At 55.0% G+C, this 26,317-nt stretch overlaps 1 protein-coding gene and 1 long non-coding RNA gene across 6 annotated transcripts in view; both read left to right on the top strand.

Annotated features, from left to right (window-relative positions):
- Slc38a10 (solute carrier family 38 member 10) overlaps positions 1 to 25,478 on the top strand; it is a 41,063-nt gene extending 15,585 nt beyond the window's left edge. For 2 of the 5 annotated variants that reach the window (XM_010618611.3, XM_033767256.1), the window contains 11 exons: positions 1,053 to 1,155; positions 1,858 to 2,040; positions 4,921 to 5,032; positions 5,752 to 5,858; positions 14,031 to 14,187; positions 19,273 to 19,440; positions 19,712 to 20,155; positions 20,719 to 20,850; positions 21,799 to 21,822; positions 23,603 to 23,782; positions 24,037 to 25,478. In XM_010618611.3, the coding sequence (XP_010616913.1) occupies positions 1,053 to 1,155; positions 1,858 to 2,040; positions 4,921 to 5,032; positions 5,752 to 5,858; positions 14,031 to 14,187; positions 19,273 to 19,440; positions 19,712 to 20,155; positions 20,719 to 20,850; positions 21,799 to 21,822; positions 23,603 to 23,782; positions 24,037 to 25,088 (2,662 nt within the window). In that variant the 3' untranslated portion in view covers positions 25,089 to 25,478. The remainder of the gene's footprint in view (positions 1 to 1,052; positions 1,156 to 1,857; positions 2,041 to 4,920; positions 5,033 to 5,751; positions 5,859 to 14,030; positions 14,188 to 19,272; positions 19,441 to 19,711; positions 20,156 to 20,718; positions 20,851 to 21,798; positions 21,823 to 23,602; positions 23,783 to 24,036) is intronic. The other 3 variants (XM_010618612.2, XM_010618613.3, XM_010618614.2) reach the window with 3 other exon arrangements.
- Positions 14,203 to 18,326, top strand: LOC109117866. The gene is made up of 2 exons (XR_002025181.2): positions 14,203 to 17,025; positions 17,204 to 18,326. It is a non-coding gene; the product is annotated as an uncharacterized LOC109117866 (long non-coding RNA).
- Positions 25,479 to 26,317: the final 839 nt, after the last annotated feature.

Here is a 26,317-nt window from a genome sequence, read left to right as displayed (position 1 = left end):
CCCCTTTTTTTTTTTTTTTTTTTTGGTAACGGGGACCGAACTTGGGTCCTTGAGCTTGCGAGGGAGGCAGCAGAACCACTGAGCTAAATCCCTGGCCCCTTGCCCACTTTTTGATTGAGTTGGGGCATCCTGTTTTGCTTTCAAATTATTTTTTGTTTTTGTTTTTTGTTTGTTTGTTTTTGGTACCAGGGATCAAACTCGGATCCTTGCACTTGCAAGGCAGGCAGCAGAACCACTGAGCTAAATCCCTGGCCCTTTCTTTCACTTTTTGAAGGCAGTTTTGGGATTTGGCTTTACTGACCATTGTGCTTGCTCATCTGTTGGCTGCCGATTTCCTGCATCCTGACCCCTCCTTGTCTCCCGCACTGGCCTCGTTTCCTTTGTGCCTTTGAACCTGGCCTGGAAGGGCAGCCACCAGACTCCCTCCCCTCTCACTGTGCTCTGCAGCCATGATCTTGCCTGAACTGCAGAGCGGCTCCCTCCTCCTGATATCCCCACCCCTCACAGGTGCCCAGGTCCTGCTTTTCTCAGCTGTCACCCTTGTCCTAAGACGAGCTGTCTGGTGAGAGCCTGGCAGGGCTGTTCCCTGCTCAGCTGGTGACTTGGGCCCCTCCCACCTGCCTAGCGGCACCACACTCCTGGCACTGGGCCTGGGAGAGGAGCCAGTCCTCTCATCCACAGGCGAGGGCGCAAGCTGGGGCTGACTCTGAGGTGTGGCGCCAGGCTGGGCTGCGGCTGGCCAGGCTGTTGGTTTAACTTCTCCCTGACTGCATGTGATTCCCAGCCAGTGGGCCTCCAGTTCTGCGGCACTTGTAAGATGTCTGGGTAGGGTGTGTTCTGGGGGCTGCTGTGAGCCCTCACAGGGCTGCCATCTGTAGCGTCATGAAATCTGCCAGCTTTGGCTCCGTGAGCCACGGTGTGTGGTAGATGTCACGTGAAAGAAGTGTGTGGGCTTGGCTGGGTAGCAGAATAGGTCTCAGGAACTGCCTGCCATGCAGCAGGCTGGTGAGGCTCCCTGGAGTCTGCTTTGTGAATTGCTTGTCTTTACACAGCCAGGTCCTGCCTACCTACGACAGTCTAGACGAGCCGTCTGTGAAGACCATGAGTTCCATATTTGCTTCCTCCCTTAATGTGGTTACCACCTTCTACGTCACGGTAGGACACCTTCCATGCCATCTCCTCACCCAGGTTCTGCCCACATAGGCACCACCTCCTTCTCTCTGCCATGTCTGTCTGGGTCACACTGCATGCACACTGACAGGGAGGCTCTCCTCTATCCGCATCCTCCAGGGCCTGGCCCTGTGAGTCACCTTCCCCCAGGCTGTGTGGGTGTCTTCTGTCTGAGGGGTTCAGGGCACTATTAAGGTCAATTTGTTTTTCCCTCCCAGTCTTCTTAATGCTCCTGTTGTCTGTAAGTAAGATTATGAAAACACTGAGGTCACAGCTTGTTTCCTTACCTCTGTGACCTCAGCACTCCTGTAGGTAATTGTGTGTGGCCTTGGAGAGCGTTGCCCACATCTGTCTTCTTCCACCAGGACCATACCTTACCCCCTGGTTCCTTGGTTGAGTTTTGAAGCCAGACGAATAGCTCCTCTGAAGGGCTTGGGGGGTGTCATTCTGGCACCTTCCTTTTCGCGTATTTCTCATCTGTGATCCTTTCAAAAAGTTAATGTTGACCCCTCCCTCGTCATTACCTTTGCCTTGTGTTTATCAAGAGAGAGTTATGTGAATGAGCAGTGGAGTGGCATTTTTGCCCTCTGAGGCCATCTCTTGCTCTAGCTTCCTCAGGAAGGGGCCACCCCCCATTCCCCACCAGGTGCTATGCTCACCACATTGCTGTTTTTCCTCCTCCTGCAGGTGGGGTTTTGTGGTTATGTCAGCTTCGCCGAGGCCACAGCGGGCAATGTGTTGATGCATTTCCCCTCCAACCTGGTGACGGAGATGATCCGCGTGGGCTTCATGATGTCGGTGGCCGTGGGCTTCCCCATGATGATCCTGCCCTGTAGGCAGGCCCTGAACACACTGCTTTTCGAGCAGCAGGTAGGGCTCTCCAGGCACCCTGGGCTGGGGTGGGGTTCTCAGTTTTCCTGGGCAGCCGTAGGGGCAGCTTTTCCTGATGAAAGATAAGCAAGATCCCATGGAAATAAAATCTCCTCTTAGGGTTTTGCTTTATTTATTTTTTTAAAAATTCTTTGTGCTTGGGATGGGACCCAGGATCCTGTACCTGCTAAGCACACATTCTATCACTGAGCTACAGCCCCAGCCCCCAATAGGAAAATTGTAAACTACCTTTGGAAAAAAGAGCACCAAAGATAGGCCTTTGGGGTCAGGTTGGTTTGCAAGCAGCTCAGGCTTGTCTCTGTGACTTCATAGTGCTGATGCTATTGTCCCCCACCCAGAGAAATAGCAGGAAATGGAATTTTATTCACAGCAGCCCTGGGCAGGCCTCGGTGGTGGGATGGGGCACATGGGCACTGGAGTCATTGGCCATTGCTGGTAAAGACAGGAGATGTGGGGTGGCCTGACCTTTCTGAACTTTTTTTTAAACTTTGAACACACTAGGTTGGTTTGCAAGCAGCTCAGGCTTGTCTCTGTGACTTCATAGTGCTGATGCTATTGTCCCCCACCCAGAGAAATAGCAGGAAATGGAATTTTATTCACAGCAGCCCTGGGCAGGCCTCGGTGGTGATATGGGGCACATGGGCACTGGAGTCATTGGCCATTGCTGGTAAAGACAGGAGATGTGGGGTGGCCTGACCTTTCTGAACTTTTTTTTAAACTTTGAACACACACACACACACACACACACACACACACACACACACACACATATTTTTTTTTTGTACTGGGGAGCAAACTTGGGACCTTGTGCTTGCGAGGCCGGCAGTGGAACCACTGAGCTAAATTCCTGGCCCTAACTTTGAAAATATTAATCATTTAGCCAAAGAGTTTTGAACCATAGTATATGTAGTTAGCTTCTTTACAAGAACTTTTTAAATACAGGAGTTGAAATCAAAAGGCTGCCCGAGTCGCTTGCCTGTTGCTAAGTTAACCACCAAAGGTGCATTTGTGATACCAATGCCCAGGTGGTGGAGACCGAGCCTGAGTCCTCACCAGGGCATCGTGGGAACCCTGCCTGCCGTTCAGGGTGCAGTCACCCTCTTGCCAACTCGTGGCTTTTCTTGGTGGCATCTTCTGCTCAAGGCCTGAAGACTTTCAGCCCAGTCTTTCTCTTTAGCAGGGACTCTCGGTAGCCAGGGACACAGGTCATTTCACCTGCTTGTGTTGTGGGGAGTTGGTGGTCTCGTAGAATCCTGGAGAGAGTCCAGCAGCAGACTGAGAAGGGCGGCTGCCGCAGGCCTTGGGAGCAGCCAGCACAGGGTTCCCTGTCCACATGGCATGTGGCAGTGCTGCAGCTCTTGTCTCCTTCTTGTGTGCTCTGTCACTGGTGACAGCAAGGCCAGCCCCAGGACCAGCCCCTCATGTGCTGGCATTCCAGTCTGCCTCTGCTAGTGCTCAGGTGCCTGGTGCCAAAGGAAGCAAGATGTAGGACTTCATCCCTCAGGGGAGGAGGCAAGGCCAGTTTGCCTGGCTGTGGGGTCCTCTGTGGCTCTCCTTGTTCCACCTTTAGCCATGGTTGCTGGAGTCCGTCTCCACTGGACACCTCACAGGGCAGATGTGCTCTTTGTATTGGAGCAGAATTGGTGCTGTTGTATGTAACACATCTTTGTAAAGTTAAAAAACAAAAATGGCACGAGAGGACTTTCGAAGCCAGAACGTCTGCCTGCACCCTCCTCTGACGTGGCGTGTACAGGGACGCGGTGGCATTCTTTTCACTTCCCTTCCCGTCTTCAGGGGTTGTGCCTCTGTGTCCAGGGTACCCCTAGTCCCCGCTCTTTCCCTTCGCGAGTGTGGCGCTGCTTGCTGCCTTTCCCTGTGACCTCCCTGAAGAGCCATCTCCTGACTGTCTCAGTGCCCATAGTTCCCTGCTTCCCTTCCTTCTGGAGCATCGCTTGGCAAACTGGTGCTGGGTTTCCTGGGCTGTAGACCTAAAGCCACAAACTATGACTCAAAGTCAGTAGAGATTCTGGCTCCAGCTCCCTCAGTCCATCTGGTGTAAAGTTTATTCTGAAAATTGGGGGCTTAGAATTCTAGGTCTGGAAGGTTCTGTGGTTGTTCCTAACATTGTCATGGTCATCCTGCACATGTGTTAACTCCTGTGGTCCTCAGCATAGCTTGACAAGGACCTGCTTCTGTTGGGAGAGGGGAAACTGAGGCACTGAGCTAGTGAATAGAGAGCCAGGATCTGAGCCAGCTGTCCAAGCTCTAGGGCAGGTGGCCTCTGAGGCCAGTGCCTCTGCCTGTGCCGCTCCACTGAGTGTAGCCTGCCTGGCCCCTGTGTGGGGAACGTGTGCAGAGGTACATGGCTATGTCACCTCACACCTTTCCTCCCTTTTCTTCCTTCCTTAACTTCTCATCATGTATTGGGAATGACAACAACACAGCTACGTGTGCATGTGTACAGGTAGTCGAGGGGCTTCTGCCCAAGGCCTGAAACCTATGGACTCTGGCAGAGTCCCCCGTGGATTTTGCCTGCACTTCATGACTCTTTGGAAGAATCTGTCTCGTATCTTTGCTCTGAAAATGAAAATGAAAACACAAGGACTCCCCCCTCACATTGTAAAACAAAGCTGTGAGATCTGTGGTCAGTACCTGGGGTGAGATAGCGCATCTTCCTGGCATTGTACAGGTTCCGTTAAGGTCGCTCGGCCAAACCTGACGGTGTGGGTGACGCTTGCCCTCCTGCTAGGCAGTGGGCCCAGCCCGCACAGAGGCTGTCTGCCATGCTCAGCGGCGTCACTCCACGGTGTGGCGGAGGAAGTCAGTTGTTTCAAAACTTTTGTGTTTTCTTTCATGTAGCAAAAAGATGGAACCTTCGCTGCTGGAGGCTACATGCCCCCTCTCCGGTTTAAAGCACTGACCCTCTCGGTTGTGTTCGGAACCATGGTCGGTGGCATCATGATCCCCAATGGTAAGGTGGGTGGCCACTCGGCAACTGGCCCTGCTGCTTTTCTGTCCCGTTGTGTCCATTTCTGCAGTTACACTCAGGCCCTGGGGTGTCCCTCCCCTGCATCTAGGTGTGGAGCCAAGACTCTCTGAGTCTCATGCTGTCCTCCTCGGTGTCTCAAGAACAGTCTAGAAGCCCCCAGCTCATATTTCTCTCTGACTCAAAGAGAAGGCGGGGGCAGCATCAGCGGTCTGATGGAGCAGCAGGCCTGTGTTGAGACCAAGCAGTTCACCCCTGGGCAGAGACTCCAGGGCCAGGACACAGGACCGGCTTGTCGGGCTATGGAGCTCCTTATTCTTGGCTCTCACTCTGTTGACCCCTGGAGTTGTCCACATGGTACCCAGGAGGTCACTGAAGTGGTTATCTGATACAGCTGCACCCTCTCCCAGCTGGCAAGCGAGTGTGGGAACTTAGGGTCTTCCACAGAGCCTCCTGTGCAGATTCCTGGTGGTGGCTGCCCGCAGCCGGTACTCTTGACTTTTACGTGGGTCCGAGGACCAGGCAGCATGACCCAGGGAATTCCCTTTAAAATTGAACAGTTAGAAGCCACCCTCCTCCTTTTCCCGATCAGTCTGAAGGGCCTGGTGCTTCTGCCACAAAGCGCCTCACCTGCGTGGGGTGAAAGCCAGGCCCCTTCCGCAGAGCCCTCTCCCGCTCACCCCCGGTGTCATGTCTGTTCCTAGTGGAGACCATCCTGGGCTTCACGGGGGCGACAGTGGGGAGCTTCATCTGCTTCATCTGCCCAGCTCTAATCTACAAGAAGGCCCAAAAGAACGCCTTCTCTGCTCAGGTGAGTGAGCCAGGCCTGCACCTGGCAGGCTGGGCTGGGCTCCAGAGGACGGTGTTTGCTAGTGCAGTGGGCCTGGCTTCTCTCCCAAGGGGTTCCATACGTGATGGGTGTCCCCTCCCGGGGTCCCACTCTGCCCTGTGAGCACCGCTACAGGCCCTTGGGGTGTCCACAGGGACACTATTTGCATGAGCATGTGTGTGTTCATGCTCACATTCATGCTTTTTTGTTATTTTTTAATAGTGATCCAGCTTCCTGCTGCTTTTGCATAAAATCCTGTTCAGTTGCCCATCAGTGGTGTGCATGCTTGTCCAGCTGCTTTGCTGTTTTTAAACTGTTTCCTCATGCTACACTGTAGGAAAATTCCATAATTCCAGCCTCCGATGGAGCCCGTGCCCAGCCATTTGCTGTTACGGACAGCAATCCAATGACCTATGCCAGTCCGCACAGGGCATTTCCAGTGTGCGACAATGTGGCCCTGGGGCTGCAGACTAGAGATCCCAGGCCCATGGGAGTCTGGTAATATCCTTCCCTTGGGCGACCCGAGGAGGCTCTGTCCTCATGCCTGTTCTTCCTGTCATATCTTTCTGGGCTTCTCTGCAGTGGAGTTGAGCATCCTCTCATGGGTCTGGGAGCCACTTGCGTTCCTCTTCCTGTGAACTGTTCTTGCTGTTACTCACTTGTGATAGGGCGGTGGAGCTTTTTGTCACTGATGTGGATCGGTGGGTGTTTATAAGTAGCGTAAACTGTGTCTGCAGCTTGAAACAGTTATGCGAAGTGAACCCAGCTGAGGAACGAGCATCAGGGCAGATAGATAATCCAGCAAGAAGCTTCCCTGGGACACAGTCACCCACCCCATGACCCAGAGGTGCTGCTGGCTGTCCGCTCCCGCTGCTGCCCCTGGTCAGCTGGGCACATGTGGGGTTTCACATGTGTCCTCATGTGTAGGCCCCGCTCAGCCTCCCAGGCTCACCCACAAGCATGCAGGGGGCAGTTTGTGTATTCTCACGCAGGGAAGTTTCCCTTCTGTGCTTTCCCACGCTTTACCCACTGGCCAGCAGGATGGACAGCTCCAGGTTGGACACTGCTCCAAGTGCTGCGTGCTGCTCTGCATATGGGAGGAGGTTGCTTGGTCTGCAGAGGGTGCTCAGCTCTGCAGCTTCTGCTGAATGGGTTTTGGATTTCCACCCTGGTGCCTCTACTACATGGAGAGTCCGCTGTCCTTCCTTTTGGATGTCCCTTTTAAGCTTTTTGTTTGTTTGTTTGTTTTTCCAGTACTAGAGATTGAATCTAGGACTTTCGCACTGAGCTGTGTCTCCAGTCCTTTATTGTTTTTTATTTTGAGATAGGGTCTTGTTAAATTGTCCTTGCTGGACTCAAACTTGCCATCCTCCTGCCTCGGTCTCCTACAGTGCTGGGATCATAGATGTGTACCACCACACCTGCCTTTTTTATCCCTTTCTAAGGTGGCAGCCCTTCCGGAGGGTGTGCGGGGTGTAGCAGTGTCTTTTTGGGCCTCCAATTTGTAGTCTCCGGATAACTGGTGACACCGTGTACCTTTGTGTGTGCTCACTAGCATGTGGCTGTCGTCTTTTGTTAATGCCTTTATGACTTTTCAGTTGGCTTATCTGTCTCTTCTTACTGATTTGTAGGCATTTTTAATAGATTCTAGATGCCTTTTTTCAGGAATGTATATTGTAGATATTTTACTCTTGGCTGCCTTTTTGCTTTCTTAAGGTCATCTTTTGACAAACAAGTTCTGTGATAGTGACGGCTAGTTTATAGATCTTTTTCTTTTCCTTGGTGGTTTTCATGTCCTGTTTAAGAAGTTTTTGCCTACTACAAGATCCCAAAGACAGTTATGCCTTATGACAGTTATTGTGGAGGCTTTCAATTTCATCTTTCACGTTTCAGTCTGCATTTCACCTGGAATAGACTGCTGTGCAGTGGGTTGTATGGCTCTGGCCAACCCACTCCATCCTTCCCATGCACATCCCTGTTGGGCCCCCATGTGTGTGAGGCTGTTGGGGACCTCTCTGTCCATGGATGCACTGCTGTCTCCTGTCCCAGTACTGCTGATTTGAGGGGCTGATGCTTTGTAGTATTTAGGATTGGGAGGACTGGGAGAAGTCCTCCCAGTGTGTTTCTTTTGAAGATGCTCTTTCCTAGAATGGCCTGTCAGCTTCTGCCAGATAACCTGTTGAAATTTTCATTGAGGTTGCATCAAACTGTAGATTGAAGCCAGGACTGTGGTGAGTACTTGTAATCCCAGCACTTTGGGAGGCTGAGGTAGGAAGATCTCAAGTTCAAGCCCAGCCTGGACAATTTAGTGACTTAGTAAGACCCTGTTGCAAAATTAAAAAAAAAAAATAGGAAAGGGGTCAGGGTTGTAGCTGAGTGTAAAAGCCCTGGTTTAATCCCTAGTGCCACCACAAAAATAAGAGTACATTGAAGAATTACATCATCCTTTAATTGACTATGTTTTCTATTTCTATTGTGATTTCTTCTTTTACCCATAGCTTCTTTAGGTGACCAAACATTTGGAAGTCCCAGTAATCTTTTCACTGCTTTCACGCTACTGTCGGTGTAATTGGAGCATGCACTCTGGGGAGTCTCAGTTCTCTGACAGTGGGGGATGTGCCATGTGGCTGCGCAGGCCCTGCTGGGAGCTCAGTGGGCTGTGAGCTGTGCAGAGCTTCATGAGGTGTTACCTGTGTGTGTTGATTCGGTCAGGATCGCTCACAGCGTTAGATTTCACATATTCCTGCTGGTTTTTAATCTCATTTATGAGAAAGAGAGGATAACTCCTCCCCTAATTATAGATTCATTTTCCTTTGTCGTCCTGTCAGCCTCTGCATCTAACTTTGGAGCTGTGTTGTTTGGATACACGGGCTGCAGTTGGCCATATCCCCTGTTGACTGGACACCTGTCTTGCGAGCACCCCGTGTGTCTATGGAGATGCAGCCCTAGTTGGCCTTGTGGTTCCCTTAGCGCTGCTGGCAGCAGAGCTTTTCCATCTTTTTTCTTTTGGTGTCTTTACGGCTTTGTGTTGACGTTATTCTGTAAGAGCATAGTAAGGCTTTTTGTTTTGTTCTTATCCAGCCTGTTAATATGATTATGGATTTAGGGGAGGAAACTTTCATCTTATTCTTTGTTTTTTGCCTCAGTTTTTTCCCCTTTTAGATCAATCAGACATTTAAAGTATTCTCCTTTTTTTGGTACCAGGGATGGAACCTGGGACCTTGTGAGGCAGCTGTGGAACCACAGAACTAAATCCCTGGCCCAAACATTTAACGTATTCTTACTGGTGCATTTCTGTTCTTCTAATGGTTATACTAGGTGATTAATAGAAAGTCTTGACTCACTAGAATCAACTGTAGGCCCTTTTTAACCACTTTCTAGACAATGTGAGTATCCCAGAGTTTTTATTTACCTGCCCCCAGCCAAGTGTGATCGTTCTTGTGTAATTTTCACTCTGTATAGCCCCACACAACATTATTATCGTTGTTTCAAGCACACACGGTTCCTGACTTAACAGTAGCTCAACTTCACAGTCACTGACCTTATGGTGTTATGAAAGCAAATTCAGTAGAAACTATACTTTGAGCTTTGATGTTTTCCCAAGCTGGCCTTGTGTGGTGTGATGCTGTTATGGATATTCTTGGGCAGTGGAAGTGAGCTATAGCTCTGTCACCCTGCAACCAAGATCAGAAACCACTAGTGCTGTGGTGTGCTAGGTGGCTCAGCTGGAATATTTGGTAGGCTGGGTACATTCAATGCATTGTCAACTTAGGTTAGCTTCCACATATGTGGGGCTTGTTGACATGGAGCCCCATATAAGTCAAGGAACATCTGTAGTTGATACTTTCTGATCTTTCCTTTTTGGTTTGTTGGTTTTCTGTCTTGGTCCCATCTTCTGGAATGTTTGGTATTTTACAGTCATCTTGTTTGAGAAGCTGCAGAGGTTCTGGGTGATGTGACTTTCTGCCCGCCAGACAGCATAAGCAGAAGGCTGGATCCAGTGAGACAACCCTGTGTCTGCTGGCCCTGGCTACTAGGATCTTCCCGAACCTCGGGACCTGCAGGCTGCTAAGTTGTGTGTTCTTGCCGGTGCTCTTACTCAGTCCTTGCTCACCTCTGCAGGGCTGGTAGCTGGTATGGCCTCAGGGGAGAGTGACACACAGGGCTGTGCCCTATGCTTCTCTGGGGATTCCTTTGTCCCTGGGGCTGTGACTGCTGGAGCCCTTGCTGCCGTTCTGGACATCCAGCCCCATGAGTATGCCTGGCATCTAGACTGCCCCCTGGTGTCATCCCTGGTGCTGGCACCACCATGGCGAGGGCCCTGGGCAGCAAGCCTGGCTCTCTGTGGTGCTGCCCCTTAGGTTGCCGCCCCTGCATCTGAGCCGCAGAGGTGGTTCACCGCTGTCTTCAGTCAGGTGATACGAGCGAGCCAGGGCTTTGGTTCAGCTTTTACTGTTGTTTTAAGTGAGAAGACCAACTTGACACCTGCTGCTCCACTTTAGTCTGAGGCAGAGGTTTCTAGTGAGTCAGAGGAAGTTAGCCTATTGCCTGTCAGATTGCAAATGTTTTTCTCCATCTGCAAAGTGTCAAGCTCATCATGATTTATTTTTTTATAAGGAAAAAAAATCACTTAGACGTTCCCCATTCCAGTTTTTTTTTTTTTTGGTACTGGGGATCAAACTCAGGACCTTTTGCTTGTAAAGCAGGCAGCAGAACCACTGAGCTAAATCCCCAGCCCCATTTTTTTTTAAAAAAACTTCTATCACTTTGCCAAGTGCTTTTTTCCTTTAAATGTTTAATCCTGCTATATTTTATTTTGATATAAGAATCAAGTAGGTATCCTGTCTTTTCCTGGGTGGTTTCCTGGCTGTAGAACATTGTTTATTGAATAAATCTGTTACTGATATGAATCATTTGAATAACCCTCACTGAAATGATGTCTTGGGGACTTGCATTTTAGTTCGTTGGTTTCTCCTTCTGAACTGTTTCAGTTGCCACAGCACTCGCTGCATTCTGACCTGTCATTCTTAGAACCTTTTAAAAAATTCTTCCTCTTTGCTCTTATTAATTTATTTTGAACGATTCATTCTAACCCCTCTTTTATCCTCTTATTAATGTACTTTTGAATGTTCTTACTTGGTTTATTTTCCACATGAATGTTTGAGCCAGCTGCTAGGTTGCTAAGAAAAATAAGTTCTGCTTTTGTTTGTGTTTTTATCTAGTTGGAGTTCATGGGAGCTGTAGATTAACTTAAGAAGAATCAGACTCTGACTGACCCACTGTGTACATTTATGAGCTTCCTTCTTGTCGAGTAGGGTGTGGCCTTCTTAGGAAGATAGAAAATGGACTGAACCAAAAGAAACCTGTCTGCCCTCACGAGTTGCAGTTTTTAGGTGCTGGGGATGTAGCTCAGTGGTGCTACGCCTGCCTCGCAAGCAGTGAGGTCCTGAGTTCAATCCCCGGTATGGGGTGCGGTGGGTTGGGTTGGGTTGGGGAGTGGGTTGCAGTTTCTGTGGGTCTCTAATCCTGAGTGCAGTTGGCCAGGGCCCCTGTTGTGGATTTGATGATGTCCTGAAGCCTGCAGGGCTGCTGGAGCCTGAACAGACCATGCTGTTAGAAAGAAAGTGATCTGGGGCCAGAAAGGCCAGCTTGGGGAGAGACAGGCACTTCCCGGAGGGCTTGGAGCAGGAAGTGCCGTCCCTTGGAAAGACGTGTGACCAGCACTATCTTGTGCACAGGGCAGAGTGGGGCTGCCTGGGCATGGCAGGGCCTGGGCGCCACCCCTGCTGGCCAGGGGACCTGAACCAGAGCGCAGGCTGCAGGACGGCTGGGGCATGTGTTGTGTCCAGAAGTGCAGAATGTGGGCTCATGTCCAAACAGCAGAAGCGTGCATTTTCTCTTTGTGCCCAGTTCCTGTCTCTGCTCTGGGTCAGGGCCCACTCTGACATTGTCCAGGGGAGGGGAGGTGTGCTGAGAAGACTTGTGGACTTTGGCCCCCAGTCAGGGCCCTGGATTTCCCAAGCCCGAAAATCCAGTCTCCAGCCATCCAAGATAGATTTGTGCTCCTCCGCTGCTGGCCCATTGCCAGGGTCATAGCGAGGGACCTCTGAGATAGATGTGGCTTACCGACCAGGTCCCCTGCTTCAGAAGCAGCTCTTCTGCCACACTGCAGGCTGTGCTGGATGGCACAGTGCTGCTGGGCTGGGCTGGGGATCCAGAGGCCAGATGGGGCCCCTCCCTTGGCTTAAGGCTGTGCTCCAGCTAGCCACCCCCTCCCAGGCTCCCAGCTGGAAGGCATCTGTCCACCCTGGGTGACTGTTGGGCACCCCCATGGGAACTGTGATCTCTCCTTTGCACACAGTTAGCGGTTAGGCCTTCCCTCACCAGTGCACAAGAAGAACCGTCCACCCTAGAGACCGAGCCTCGCTTCTGCTCTGTACCATGAAGCAGAGTGCTGCAGATAGAGGGTCGACCCTTGAGAACAGAAGGCCCAGAGGCAGTGGAGACTTAGGGCAGGCGCGAGGGCAGAGCGGGGGTCCCAGTGGTCTTCTGAACCTCCCGGGCCTGCCCCCCATGCTAGCCTGTGTGCCACATCAGCTTGGGTCACCCCCGGCAGCTGTTGGCCTTCCTGCATCTCCCTGAAAGGTGCTGGTAGCCTCAGGACATCAAGAGTTTCCTCCAAGATCACTCTGCCCACCATCGGGCCCCATCACTGCTCAGTGATAAGAAGGATGTAATGTGCTCATTTGGAGCCACACAGCTGAGGCTGGGCCTCTGAATGTGTAAGAAAATAATTTAGGGCAGAACAGGAGCCAGGAGCTCTTGACCCTGAGCTCTGCATGTCACAGACCTGTGGGGACTCAGATCAATGTCCTCTATGCACCTTTGGTGGCCCTGCTGTCACCTCATGGGCAGGCCAGCTGTAGCTATTGCCAGAGGGGCACATGGGTCCCTCAAGAGCCCTGTACATCTATCTGGCAGCCTGGGGTGTCAGTGAGTACTGGAGCCAGCTCAGGCAAGAAGCAGGTGAGCTTTTCCTTGAGGTAGTTTTTTTCCAGTTTGGTCACTACCCACTTCAGAGATTGTAGGTCTCTCTGTCCCATGGAAATCTTTCCGTGTAATTGCGCTGGACCTGGGAAAGTCTCATCAGTTAGTTCCTCTGAGCTGATTGGTTTAAAGAGTCAGCACACCTTTCTGGAAAGAATATGGAATTCTGGCTTCGAGACCTCAGGGCATGGACCAGGCTGGGCAGGAAGGCCACTTTGCCAGCCCCATCACAAAACTGGGGCACAGAGGTACAGCACCTTGTGCTGAGGCAGTGTAGAACATAGGCAATCTTTGGCCCAGCAGGCAGAGTCCTAAAATAGCCTGAGCTGCAGCAGGACAGGTGAGATGTCTGCAGGACTGCAGACTTTATGATCAACCTTAGGGTCCTTTGGAGGCAGCAGAGGCCCCTCAAGCCAGTAATGCCTGGAATACAGCTTGTGGGGACACTGACGGGCACCCTGCCAGAGAGGTCAGGCCCTGTCTCTTCCCAGTGACCCAGCACGGTCTACCACCTTGCCGGCTCTGGACATGTCCAGCCTGCTGTTGGCACTGGGTGTGGCCAGTGTCTGGGGACAGATCATCCATACCCACGTGTTGTGTGTCCTCTGTACAGGGCGTGTGCTGTGGCATCAGGGCTCATGCATCTTGAAGATGTTATGTGCAGGGACCCCCACCGGTGGGGCATATGCACCGAGAGTCTTGCCCCTCTTGCCATGTGGTCCAGAGACCTGGCCCCTGTCTGAGAAGCTGGGTCAGGGCCTGGGACCCTGCACTGCCTCTGTCCTGCCCCCACCCCTGCCCTGGCCCTGCCAGCCCTGCTGATGCAGCTCGGCACGCTTGGCTGAGGTCCCTGCTGAGGAAGGGAAGGGCACAAGGGCATGCAGACCGCTCTGATGGGTTGGGGGATGGTACCACTGAGCATCACTATAGCTCCTCACCATCCACAGGTGTGTTGTCTGCTGGTGGCCACCATCCTCAGGCAAGCTCCATGCCCGCCTGTGCTGCTTCCTGGAGGGATGCTTCATGCCCCTCGCTGCATCCCTCAGCTCCCTCAAAGGAGGTTTTCCCTGCTGTGACTGCACTGTCCTGGGTCTCTGTCTGGTCCAGGTGGTGCTCTGGGTTGGCCTGGGTGTGCTTGTGGTCAGCACACTCACCACCCTGTCTGCGAGAGAGGAGGCCCCTGTGGACCTGGTGATGGAGGCTCCCAGTGGCCGGCGAGGGGAGGCCGAGGGCGCTGTGAAAGCGGAGATGGCCCAGCTCGCAGGTAGGCACACAGCCTCGGGCCCATACACCGAGCAAGAGTCCTGTGTTACCTGGTGCCGTGGGGTGGAAGTGGTACTTTCCAGGCTTCCTGTCGGCTCTGCGCCAAGTGAGTTGCTTCACTGCCAGCAGCCTCTGTCCCTCGAGGGGGTCCTGTGGCCTTGCCTGGGGAGGCTCACGCTACGCAGAGGTGGCCCAGGGTGTCTGCCCATGTGCAGGGCTGGCGCCGTGCTGGCTGAGACAGTGCCTGGTTTGGTCTCGCTGACAGGTATGTAAATTGTTGCTCATGTTTGTTTTTTCTTTTCAGGATATAAATTTCTAGCCAGTTTTCTCCTTTACAAAGTCAACTGTGCTGTCTCGGTTTTGTTTACTATTTCATGCATTCATTGGTCGTTCACCAGTCCCACTGATAGGATCACAGCTCACGCTCCCTCATGGTTCCCGGGCACCTCAGAAAGCACCCTGGGGATGCCCCTCAGACTCTGCTATGGCCCACAGGCCCAGATCCATGCCTGTCCAGTGGCTCCGCACAGTGGCAGGCGTGGCTGCTGGTGGGGGTGATGGTCAGGTTCTGTGGCTCAGAGAGGTTGGCCACGTGTGGCCTGCTGGCCCCTATAGAGAGATGTGGATCCAGGCTTACCAGGCGTCCATCTGGCCCATGACTCTGGGCGGGCCTTGAGGGTGCAGGGCCATCCCGCTGGTGAGTTGCAGGTTGCTGTGGAGGCGCCGGCTATGACACCTGCTCCACACAGCCTCTGACGGACAGACAAAACAGTCCCTGGAAGGAGCCCAGGTCAGCACTCTTGCAGGCTCTGCCTCAGCAGGGGGAGCCCAGGCTTCTGGCTGGCCGTGTTCAGCACTCTGCTGGCCTCGCCAGCATCGTGCGTGTGTGGAGACTGCTGAGCCGCTCTCCCCCTCCCCATGGCCTTGTACAGTCCCATGGGCTGGAGGCGTCCCCATGGGAGGGAGCTGGATACTGCTGCCCTTCCCGCCCAGACACTGCCCGGGTCTCCTGGGGATGCCCAGTCTGGTGCTGCTCTGGGCCAGCTGGCAAAGCAGGTGCTGCTACAGGAGGAAGAAAGGAGCCTGGGTAAGGGGATGGCATGCTGGGGAGCTTGGAGCTGAGTCCTGGCACAGGGGTCCCTCCTAGAGAGCACGGCTTATGACCCTGAGCACTTTGGGCCCACCTGCCCAGAGTGGGTGCCTCTTGGTTCTCGTCTCAGTGGCTGCAGGCAGGCCTGGCAATGAGTTTCTTGGTCATTCAGCCCTAGGGCTCTGTCTGCATGGCGCTGTGCAGCCCTGGGCATGGCAGCAGCTGCATCTCGTCACCACAGCCTGCGCAGGCCACCCGCTCACCTGGTGCCCTCCGAGGCCACATCTGGTTTCCATTTCTTCCGTGAGGCTGAAACACACACACACAGCCCCCCTCTCAGAACATGAGCTGTCTGCTGCGTCAAGTGCCCCGGCCTCCTCCGGGTGAGGGGCTGCGGGCTGCGGGCTGTGGCTGCGCTCTGTTCTGACCCAGGCGTGCCTTGACGTTCTCTTTGATGTTGTGCAGGCCACAGACAGAGCCTGCCAGCTGTGCTGAGAGCCCTGCCGTGGCCGTGACCAAGTCCTGTTCTTGTGTGGGATACACATGATTGGCAGGTGCAGCCAGACCCCACGTGTGGCCCCGTGGGCTTGTGGAAAGCACAGTCAAGTCCCTGGGAAAGCTCTTACCCATTTAGAAGGCTAATTAGGCCATTTGTCTCTGGGCCTGATAGCACCCAGAGGGTCTCTGGATGGATTTGGATTTGGTGGTGTTTGGCCTCATTAGAAAGCCGCTGTGCCCCTTGTCTTTCTTCCTCCCCCTTGCGCACACACTGTGGCCCACCCTGGCCCCTGCAAGTCGTTCCCTTGTCCAAAGCAGGAGCAGCTGACAGAGTATAGCCCTGTGGGACAGCGGACTGGACTGAGCAGTGTGGGGCAGAAGCAGGAGCTGCGAGCAGTGGCATGGCTGCACGTGTGGGCACTGGAGCAGGTGACGCAGGCCCAGGGGACACAGCTTCCCCTGGTGTCCTGCACCTCTAGCAGGTGGACTTCCTCTGCTCTATGGTCACAGCTGCCTCCCAAGGACCTGCGTTGGCCTCCACTCCCTTCCGGAGGGAGGCAGGCTCCGAGCTGGGTCCATTCACTCCTCCCACCTCAGTCTGGGACAGTGTGATCCCAAGGCTGTCCCTGTTGGCAGTACTAGGGATTGAACCAGGACTTTTGTGCTGAGTTACATTTCCAGCCCTTTTTGATGTTTTATTTTGAGACAGGATCTTGCTAAGCCACTAGGTTACTCAGGCTAAGTTTGACCTCACAATCCTCTTGCTTCAGCCTCCCAGAGTGCTGGCTACTGAGCAAGTTTTTAAAGCTCCTTTGCTCCCTAGGCCCCTGCTCCTGTTGCAGTTTCTATGCTGATTTCACCCTGCCAGACCTGCGAGGGGCAGGAAGAGATGGTGCTTTCTGGCAGCTGCTGGCCTGCGCAGAGCCTGTGTGATGTGGGGCTGCTGCACTGTGTTTGAGGAGGAGCGGGTAGCATCTTCTAGCTGATGCCCAACTCTGGTGCTGGCCGTGGGGCTGCGTGGGCCCTCTGGGTATCAAGAGCCGTCACCAAGCCATGGGGAGGCCTTCGCTCCAGAGAGGTGAGGTGGTGAGGCCTCATAGCTGAGTGCAGACCAGGTTTTTAAAGCAAGCCCTTAAGGAGTAATCCTTGCCTCAGGGCAGAAGCCAAGTGTGCCTTGGATGCTACCTAACCCAGGGGCTGGTTTTAGAAAACCATCAAAGCGGTTTCTACTGCTTCCTGGGCTGGGAGCAGGTCAAGCCCCCTGGTGAGGCCTCATAGCTGAGTGCAGACCAGGTTTTTAAAGCAAGCCCTTAAGGAGTAATCCTTGCCTCAGGGCAGAAGCCAAGTGTGCCTTGGATGCTACCTAACCCAGGGGCTGGTTTTAGAAAACCATCAAAGCGGTTTCTACTGCTTCCTGGGCTGGGAGCAGGTCTCAAGCCCCCCCCCCCGAGTCTGGGCTTTCAGAATCACCGTCCAGCACTGCTGCATATGGGGGTGGCAGCTGGAGGTGACCCTTCCCATCTCTACTGAGCACAAGGCACTGCAACGGCGGGCCATGCCAGTGCCCCGCAGCCCTGCCACCTGACCTCCCCGCCTGTGCTTGGGAGTCGAGGCTGGCTCCAGCGTGGTGGTCAGAGCCGCAGCTGATGATGTCTCCCCCTTGAGTGAGATGTGCCACCACCCAAAAGTGTCTGACTGCAGAGATGGGGCTCTGAGCTGCAGCCTCCACAGAGATGGGGCTCCCTCTCCCCCTGCTGGCCACAGGAAGTAAGACCAGACAGGCTGCGCGCTGCATTCCTGCACTCCTGCGTGTGGAAGGAGCCGCGAACTGTGCTGTCACCTTAGCAGTGAGGACACAGAATAAACATGAAATTTCCCTGGCTCTGGGGTAGGCCCTGTGTTCAATGACCAGTGGTGACAGTTTGGAGGATGCATGAGGGAGACCAGGGTAGAGCAGAGCCACAGTGGACCCCACCTCCTTGCGCTCTGGACTCCTGGCTGTGACCTTGCAGGTGGCCACCCCACATAGCACCATCTCCTGCTTGCACACTCCAGTTGCCTTTTGATTGGAAGCAGACAGAGTGCAGGGGTCTTAGCTGCTGGTTTGAAGTTTTGTGTCAGTGTTGCTGCAGCCAGGAGGCACTGCCAGCCAGCCTTTCCTGAGGAAAAGACCACGTCTGCTGCCCACTAGCAGCCACATGGTGCTGGTCCAGGTAGCTGCTGGGAGGTGTGAGCTGAGAAGCCCTTGCAGCCTCTTGGGCTGTCCCCGGAGCCCAGTGGCTTTCCCAGGAGCATTTCCAGAGGGGACTCAGGGTGACTGCATGGTCCTGCAGTCCTGATGCCCAGGGGATGCAGGTGCCCCCTGCCCAGCGCTGCACCGAGTCTGTTTCCTGCCCAGGCCACTGCTCGGCAGCTCTGTCCTATGGAGAGTGGAGTGCCTCTTTGTTTCATTGTCCCGCCTCCCTACCCCATCCTATCTCCTCATGGCCGGAAGACCCTCTTGATTTATGGCCATTTCTTACTCAGACATGGACACTGCCAGGGAGGGAGCAGTGATGGACACCAGCACGTCCATTCTGTCTGTCACCGGGTGGGTAGCGCTGGCTCCCAGTTTGCCTAGGAACCTTGGCTCCACCTAGAGAAAGTCTGGCCCACGTGTGCACCCCGCTGTTTCCCTGGATCAGCGTGCCAGACAGAGCGCAGGCACTGCAGGCCGGCACAGAGCCTGGGTGGCTCCCGCTTCCTTCTCTCTGGGAGGCGCTCAGGCTGTGGTTCCAACAGGGCTGTGCGTGACCCCTCCCCACCCAGCTTCCCTGCGGTCCTGGGGCCCCAGCACCCTCCGCAGGCCACCCACACTTTTACCTCCCCTCCAGGGGAACTTGAGTCCAGGGAGAGGGTACAAAGGTAGCTTTGGGCCTCTGGGATGCCATGATTGCTTTCCCGAATTCTTCAGTTTCTGCTGTGTTCCTGCAGCACATAGGAAGTGGTCTTTTTAAAGGGAATCTTCGCCTTGTGGCTCCCATGGGGCTGCGAGGCTCCTGGGAGTGGCTGGCTTAAGCAGGTGCCCCTTTTGTTCTCATCTTTTTGGTGTGTTCCCTGCATCAGCAGTGAGAAATTGCCAGGACCACAAGTGCACGTTTCCAGTGTTACTTCCCTTATACCCGCCCTCACCCGCAGCCTTTCAGGAGGGGGTTTGGGTTGGGGCCCTTGCAAAGGAAACCCACCCACGGGAGATGCACCTCTTCAGTGGGCTTGTGCCACCACCTGGTGGTCACAGCCGATTATTACATGGAGTGGTCTTCTGCACCTAAAGTGTAAACTGCATTTTGACACATTTTTTTGTTGTCAGTATGCATGAAATATGACAGTTTTCTGTACTGCTTAGCCGCTAATGATTGAGCAGGAAAAAATGACTGGCTGGGCCCTGCCATTTGGCTGGGAGATGGTGACCTGGGTGGCCATGGGGAGGCGCAGGCAGCTCACAGCACCTTGCTTCAGCCCAGGACCCTGTGGCGGATGTGGCCAAGGATGGCCGGGAGAAGCCAAAGCTGCCGGAGGAGAAGGAAGAGCTGGAGCGCGCTCAGATTAAAGGCCCCGTAGAGCTGCCTGCTGGGGAGGAGGCCGCTGAAAAGCAGGAGGCTGCTCAGCTAGACCGCCCTGGGCAAGGTGGGTGGCACAGGGAGAAGAGGGCAGAGGGGCTCCAGCGGCCTGCAGAGGACTCAGGGCTCTGCACCTCCCCTGAGCCCGAGTCGGGCCCCACTTCCACCTTCCTCATCCTCTCCCCATTGTGCCTCCCGGGACTCAAAAGTGGCTCCTGCCCTCAGCTGGACTTGCTGGCCTGCGTCACGCTGTCCAGAACCAGAGTTCAGGTTCTCTGGGAAGGCAAAGTGGGGATCCCCCTCAGCCTGGTCCCCCAACTGTCCCCATGCCCTTCTAGGTATCGCAGTGCCGATGGGGGAGGCCCACCGCCACGAGCCTCCTGTTCCTCACGACAAGGTGGTGGTAGACGAAGGTCAAGACCGAGAAGGCCCAGAGGAGAACAAGCTGCCTTCCAGACACGAGGGTGGAGGGGCTCCTGGGGGCAAAGGGCTGGTGCCACCTCCACCCAAATCGGGGAGCGAGGAGGAGCTGGAGAGGGCAGAGGCTGGGAAGAGCCCTGAGCAGGTCCAGGCCTTAGGGGATGTGGGGGGTCTCCCTAAAGACCCCCAGAAGATCCTAGAGGGAAATGGCCAGCCTGCTGTCCAGCTGAAGGAGGACCCTGGCCCAGGCAGCAGAGACCTGCACCTCCCAGCAGAGAATAACGCCAGGGCAGCAGGTGGAGGGCAGGAGGCTGTGCGTGACACTGCGGGGGACACAGGGGACGTCGTGGAGAGCGACCCTGGTGGGTGTCAGCCTGGAGCACATGGATGGAAACCCTTCTCCCTGGCAGGGTGTTGAGGGCAGGAGGAATTGATTATTCTTACTTCTGTCCCATCTCTCTCCCATTTCACAAGATTAGCATGTGAATGTAGCAGCCCCTTCGGCAGCTGGTGGGGAAAACGAAGAGTCTGGTGGCTTGACAGCTACTATAATATCTGTCACACAGTTGTTTGCCAGACCACTAAATGTCAGGTGCCACGCTGTTCTCGTGTGTCTGGGCTCACACGGGGGACGGTGCGGGAGTGCTTGACAGGTAACACATTGTTAAGTGCCCGTCTAAGAGCTGGTTAGGACGGGGCTTGCATTTTAATTGGAGAAGGTAGTTAACATTGGCTCCCTGCCACAAGCCTATGAGATTGTTAAATATTTTTTTATTACTTCCCAGTAATCATCAGGTTGAATATAAACTGCGCTGATGGGGGAGGGTGGAACGGCGACAGAGAGTCATTTTAGGAAACATCTGCTGCCTTCTTTGTCCCACACCCCTCCCGCCTCTTTGCCAAACCTGAGTGCCCCTGTGTGCAGGTGGGAAGGTGCCCCTCCTGGCGCAGAAGCCGGCTGCCGGGGCCGGGCTGCAGCCGGAGCCTCGAGAGCAGCGAGATGCGGAGCGGGCAGCAGAGCGGCCAGGCGGAGACCAGACGGGCAGCAAGCTGGAGGGTGAGCCTGGCTGGGGTAAGGTGGGGAGGGAGGGCCCACTCCCAGCTTCTGCTCCTGCCTGCCCCTGTCGTACTCTAAAGCATCTTCAGAGACCCCCTTCTGCCTCCCACCAGTGACTTTCTCCCTGGAACCTCCTTAGGAACATTTTCTTTTCTTTTTTTTTTTTGGTACTAGGGATCAAACTCAGGTCTTTATGCTTGTGAGGCAGGCAACAGAACCACTGGGCTAAATCCCCAGCCCTTTAGGAACATTTTCTATCTCCCTTTCTCAAACCCCTTAAAAAAAATCTGTTGCTCTGTCATATGGCTTTTAATTAGCATTTTTATTTCATCTTAAAGTGGGAATGTTAGTATTTCCAACTCTCAGGGTATTTAAAGCCAGCCAGGTATGGATGCGAAGACTGTATTTCCAGGCTGGGGCCTTGCCTTGCCTGGTGCCTGTCTGGGGAGTATGGCTGATGTGGTCCCTGCCAGAGCCCGGAGCTCAGCTGTCCCTCTACAGTCACACTGGCCCCTATCCACTGGAAGCGCGTGCTGCTCCTTGCCCTGCGTCCAGATCCCTCTGCCCATTTAGGATTTTTATGCCCCCTCCTTGTACTGCACCCTGTCCTGCTGGATGCTTGCCACGGCCTTAAGATGCCCCCAGGGGTGGCCGTAGGACCCTGTCCCCAGGCATGAAGCCTGGAGCCCGAGCCCCCAACCCCAGAGCCCTGGAAGGCAAACCTAAGGGACACATTAGGTTTCTGGAGATCACAAGTTTCCTGGAAAACTTCTTCACTTAGTTTATCTGCCTCTGGTTGTAGTCTGACTGTATGAATTGGTTCTAATTCCTATATTCTGTTACCTAAACCTGTTTGATTCTTTTTGACTTTTTTTCTTTCTGAAAAAGAGACTTTTCACGGTTTCCTATTCTGCCTTTCTTCCGTATGCCTCTCAACGGGATGAGCAGCTGAAATTAAAAAGATAGTAGCAGGTATGGCTCGAAGGGAGTGTGCCGAGGAGAAGTCGCTGCACGCCCGCCCGCCCCGGGGCCCCTGTAGCCAGTTCAGGCTCCTACTTTTGCAGATGCCTCTGTTCCCCTCAGCCCCGTGGCTGTGCTGTCCTCAAGGGCAGTGGCAGTGTCTGTCAGCAGGGATGCTTACGGTTCCGCTGCGTCGGAGGCGCTGCCGTGCGCATGGCCTGTTCTCATCCATCCCACCTGTGTGCCTGCCAGCAGCCTGGCCGGCTGTCGCCCCACACTTTCTCATCCACCCTGTGTGGCTTCCAGCTAGACATGGTGCCTTTCCTCCGTCTTCCCTGAACTCGTCTAGTGCCTGGGGGCTGGGAGGGGGCCATCTCTGCACCACTGATAGACGGGGTGAAGTGGGCATGGCTGAGGCGGCCGGCCTGAGCCTGTGGGGTCAGCACCCAGGGAGTTCGTGGGAGCTGTCACGACCAGGGTTCTGGATAACCTTGGGCATCAGCAGAGAACAGCTGCCCTTCTTCCACACGGCCAGCCGCAGTGCCCTCTCTGTGGTCCACTGCCTGGGGCGTGGGCAGATGCCATCCCGGGCTGCTCTGGCCACCCGTGGGCTGTGCTTGTTACACGGGGCCCTTGCCGGGACCCTCTCCGACTCCTTGCAAAACGCTTGTCTTCGACTTGAAATCGTACCCCTGGCAGCCCTAGCCCAGCACTCTTCAGAGACTCGTGAGTCTACACAGGGCCGTGAGAATGCACACGCTGTGGCTGTGAAAGCTCACATCCCCGGCACCTGGGCTGAGACTCCAGGCCGCTCCCACCCTGTGCTGTCTGGGGAAGGTGCAGCAGGCGCACAGCCGGAAAGGGCTTCCTCTTCTCCACGTGGTCGGTGCCCGTGTGTGGCTCCCCTTCCACCAGGACTCACCAGTGTCTGGTGGGTGGTTGGGAGACACAGGTCAGCAGCCACTCGCTGGCAGCTGGCCACGGCCTCACTAGTGTCCTGGCGTTTGAGCTGTAGCCTGGGGACAAACACAGTACTGCAAGGGGGAAAAAAAGGAAAAGGAACGTCATTTTTATTTTGTAAATTCTCAAGTTGGACGAACTTTCCCCTTCCCTCCCCCCTCCCCCTTTCCCCTTCCCTTCCCTGTTTGCCTTCCTTTTTTCCTTCCTGTCTTCTTTATTGCCCAGTTGTCCTCACGCTCACTCTCTTCCGGAGTAAATTGAGATCATAGGTATTCATCACCATACCCAGCCTGAAGAAAACTTTTTTTGGTGGCAGGGGACGTTGAGACAGTGTCTCACTATGTAGTTGAGACTGATCTGGAACTCACTGTGTAGTCCAGACGGGTCTCGAACTCACAGCGATCCTCCTGCCTCAGCCTCCCAAGTGCTGGGATTATAGGCATGAGCCACCACGCCTGGCCTGGAGAAAACTTTCTTAAAAGTATGAATATTCTTTTCCCAAATAATAGCTTTTAGTTTTGTTTTCTCAGTGTTTGTTATAGAACAACTGAGCTCGTGAGACAGGGAAATCACCCAGCCCAGATAGCTGTAACCGGTGTGCTAGCGCATTCCCTCCACTGCTCTCTCTGGACGTGTGTTCATCGAGCACGAAAGAGGCTGGGCTGCCCACCTGTGGGGAGCACAGCAGCACAGCAGAAGCAGGCAGGGCGGCCCCCAGAGTGGGTGTGGGTGGGTGGGAGACCTGCCCCAATGGGGACCCTGCCGAACACCTCCTGTGTGCGTGCAGCTGGGGTGCTGCGCAGGCAGCCAAGTGCCCTGACTGTGTCCCTAGCAGAAGCTGGCCGGGCTGAGATGCTGGACCACGCTGTCCTGCTGCAGGTGATCAAAGAGCAGCAGGTGCAGCAGAAGCGGCTGCTGGACCAGCAGGAGAAGCTGTTAGCTGTCATTGAGGAGCAGCACAAGGAGATCCACCAGCAGCGGCAGGAGGATGAGGAGGACAAGGCCAGGCAAGGTAGGTGGGAACGTGGGCAGGGCAGGACGAGGCAGAGCTGGTACTGGCAGTGGGCCCTGCCTATGGAGGCGATTGAGCTGTGTCCATTGAGGGTGTCTCCAGGTTCCCTGGGGGCTGGATCTGAGCCTCAGTGCCCTCAAGTCCTACTGGGCAAGTTCAGGATTTGATTCTTTATTCTAAACTGCTTGCATGTTTGTTCAGTCCATGCATTAGCAGCTTGTGCTCATTTCTGTGAGAATCAATGTCGTTTGCAGGGGACATCCAGCCAGAGCCCGGGGTGGCTGTGCCCAGAGCTCAGGAGAAGGAGACTCAAGATGGGCCTGCTGGGGAGATGGTGGAGAATGCCCTTCTGCAGCCTGTGGGGCCTGTGCCCAGAGCTCCCGGGGACCAGCCCGCTCTGCCCCAAGAGCTGGGCCAGCACTCCCCAGAGGAGCCCAGGCAGCCTGTGGAAAGAGACCCGGCCACTCCTCCTGCTGGCATCTCTGACACAGAGCCCCGGGCAGCCCAGGCCAAGCCGAGCAAAGACCGGAAGGGCGCTGTGCCTGAGGTAGCCAGGGCTATGAAGCCAGTGCCCAAGCCTGACCCCACAGGGGCCCCTGGGAGCCCCAAGAAGCACCTTGCTGAAGAGGATCCCAGGGAGAGCCAGGAGGTTTTTGGCAGAGCTTCCCAGGAAAGGAAGCAAACTGGAAAGAAAGCGGCAGTGGCCCCTGGAGCTGGTGCTCTGAACGAGGCTGCCAGGCATGTGGGAGGGGCAGGCATGGAGGCTGGGGACACCCTCGTGAGAGCCAGGCAGGCAGACTCAGGACCTGCCATGGGCCTGTCAGGCCGGCTGGCAATCATGGCTCCACAGCCCCAGGCTGGACTGGGTCAGCCTGAGCCCCGGGCCATCTCTGATGGGGGTCAGGAGTCCCCTGGAGGGAACCACGCACCCACCCCTTACCAGCAGCCGAGAGCTGGGCAGGATGCTGCTGGCCAGGAGCCCAGGCAGAGGTCAGGCCCTGAGCCTGGGCCCAGACTCACTGTCCCTGAGGCTCAGAGGCCGGACGACGCCAAGCCCAACCGAGACCTGAAACTGCAAGCTGGTTCTGACCTTCGGCGGCGGCGGCGGGATCTCGCCCCTCCTGCAGAGGGGGAGCTGGCCCCAAAGGACGGGGTCATCATCAGCTTTAACCCCCTCCCAGACATCCCGGCCAATGACCTGCGCAGTGCCCTGGATGCCCAGCTCCGCCAAGCCGCTGGCAGCGCACTGCAGGTGGTCCACAGCCGGCAGATCCGGCAGCTGCCCGGGGCCCCCGAGGAGGCCTGAGTGCCTGGGAGCAGCCGGCTGGCCCCCAAAGCTGTCCGACACCCTCACCAAGTGCCGTGGTGTCTGAAGGGCTCACCTGCTGGGTGTCACCACTGCTCTGAGGGCCACTCATCTGCACCTGCCGCACTCATGTCACCCTCAAGCAGCTCTCAGTGGGGTCGCACTGAGGTCCTGACTCCTACCTGAGGAGAGCTGTGTCCTGCCTGCGGCACCTTGACATCGCCAGGGTTGGGCTCTGAGAACCTCCACTCCCCAGAACAGTCCTGACTGCCAGTGTCCTGGGCACTGTGCTCCTCCTTTGGGCCTCAAACCCACCTCAGACTTCTGTCCCCCGCACACTCTGGGGTCTGCTCTTTGAAATCAGATTATTGAGATAAAAATAAATAAAAACCTGACCAGACAAGTTGGAGATGAGTCAATTCCTAAAGGAAAACTCAGTGAGGGACATGGGGGACAGTGCCCCAACCAAGACACCCCTGGGCTTGCAGGCCAGGTGGGCATGGCCGCTGGTGCCTGGGGTTGGCCTGACCTGTGACTGGGCAGGCCTCACCCATGTCACTGCTGTGGGCTCTAAGCAGAGGCAGAGCTGCCCCTCAGGCCATCCTCCCCTTCCCTTGCTGGCCAGTGCAGCCATGGAGCCTCACTCTGAAGTGAGGCAGAGGAGCACAGTGTGCTGTCTTCTCACAGCCATGGAGGGTGTTCTGGTTCTGAGAGGCCCGGGCCTGCGAGGGCTTGAGAAATACAGGGCAAGCGCACGAAAGCCTGGCTTGTGCCCAGGCCTGGCACAAAGGCCATGGGAGGACATATTTGGGAGCCCTTCAGGGAGCCCTGGCCCATGCCCTGGTGTGCTCTCCCTGGACCTGATGGAATCCTTTCAGGTTTTCTTAAGCTTCCTCAAACTTGTTCCATGTCCTGAAGATGCCTGCGAGGGCTTGAGAAATACAGGGCAAGCGCACGAAAGCCTGGCTTGTGCCCAGGCCTGGCACAAAGGCCATGGGAGGACATATTTGGGAGCCCTTCAGGGAGCCCTGGCCCATGCCCTGGTGTGCTCTCCCTGGACCTGATGGAATCCTTTCAGGTTTTCTTAAGCTTCCTCAAACTTGTTCCATGTCCTGAAGATCAGGTAGTGACTGAGATGAGCGGGAACTTCCTCGAACTGAGCTGTGATTCCTGCTGAGCCCCCAGAGCTAGGGCTCTGCTCACAGGAGCGACACACCCAGCAAAGGGCC

Source organism: Fukomys damarensis, unplaced genomic scaffold (genome assembly GCF_012274545.1).
Source record: "Fukomys damarensis isolate Sample0158 unplaced genomic scaffold, DMR_v1.0_HiC HiC_scaffold_23, whole genome shotgun sequence".
In the NCBI taxonomy this organism is placed as follows: domain Eukaryota; kingdom Metazoa; phylum Chordata; class Mammalia; order Rodentia; family Bathyergidae; genus Fukomys; species Fukomys damarensis.
Note: the sequence above shows the minus strand (reverse complement) of the source record. Positions and strands in the feature narration are given on the sequence as shown.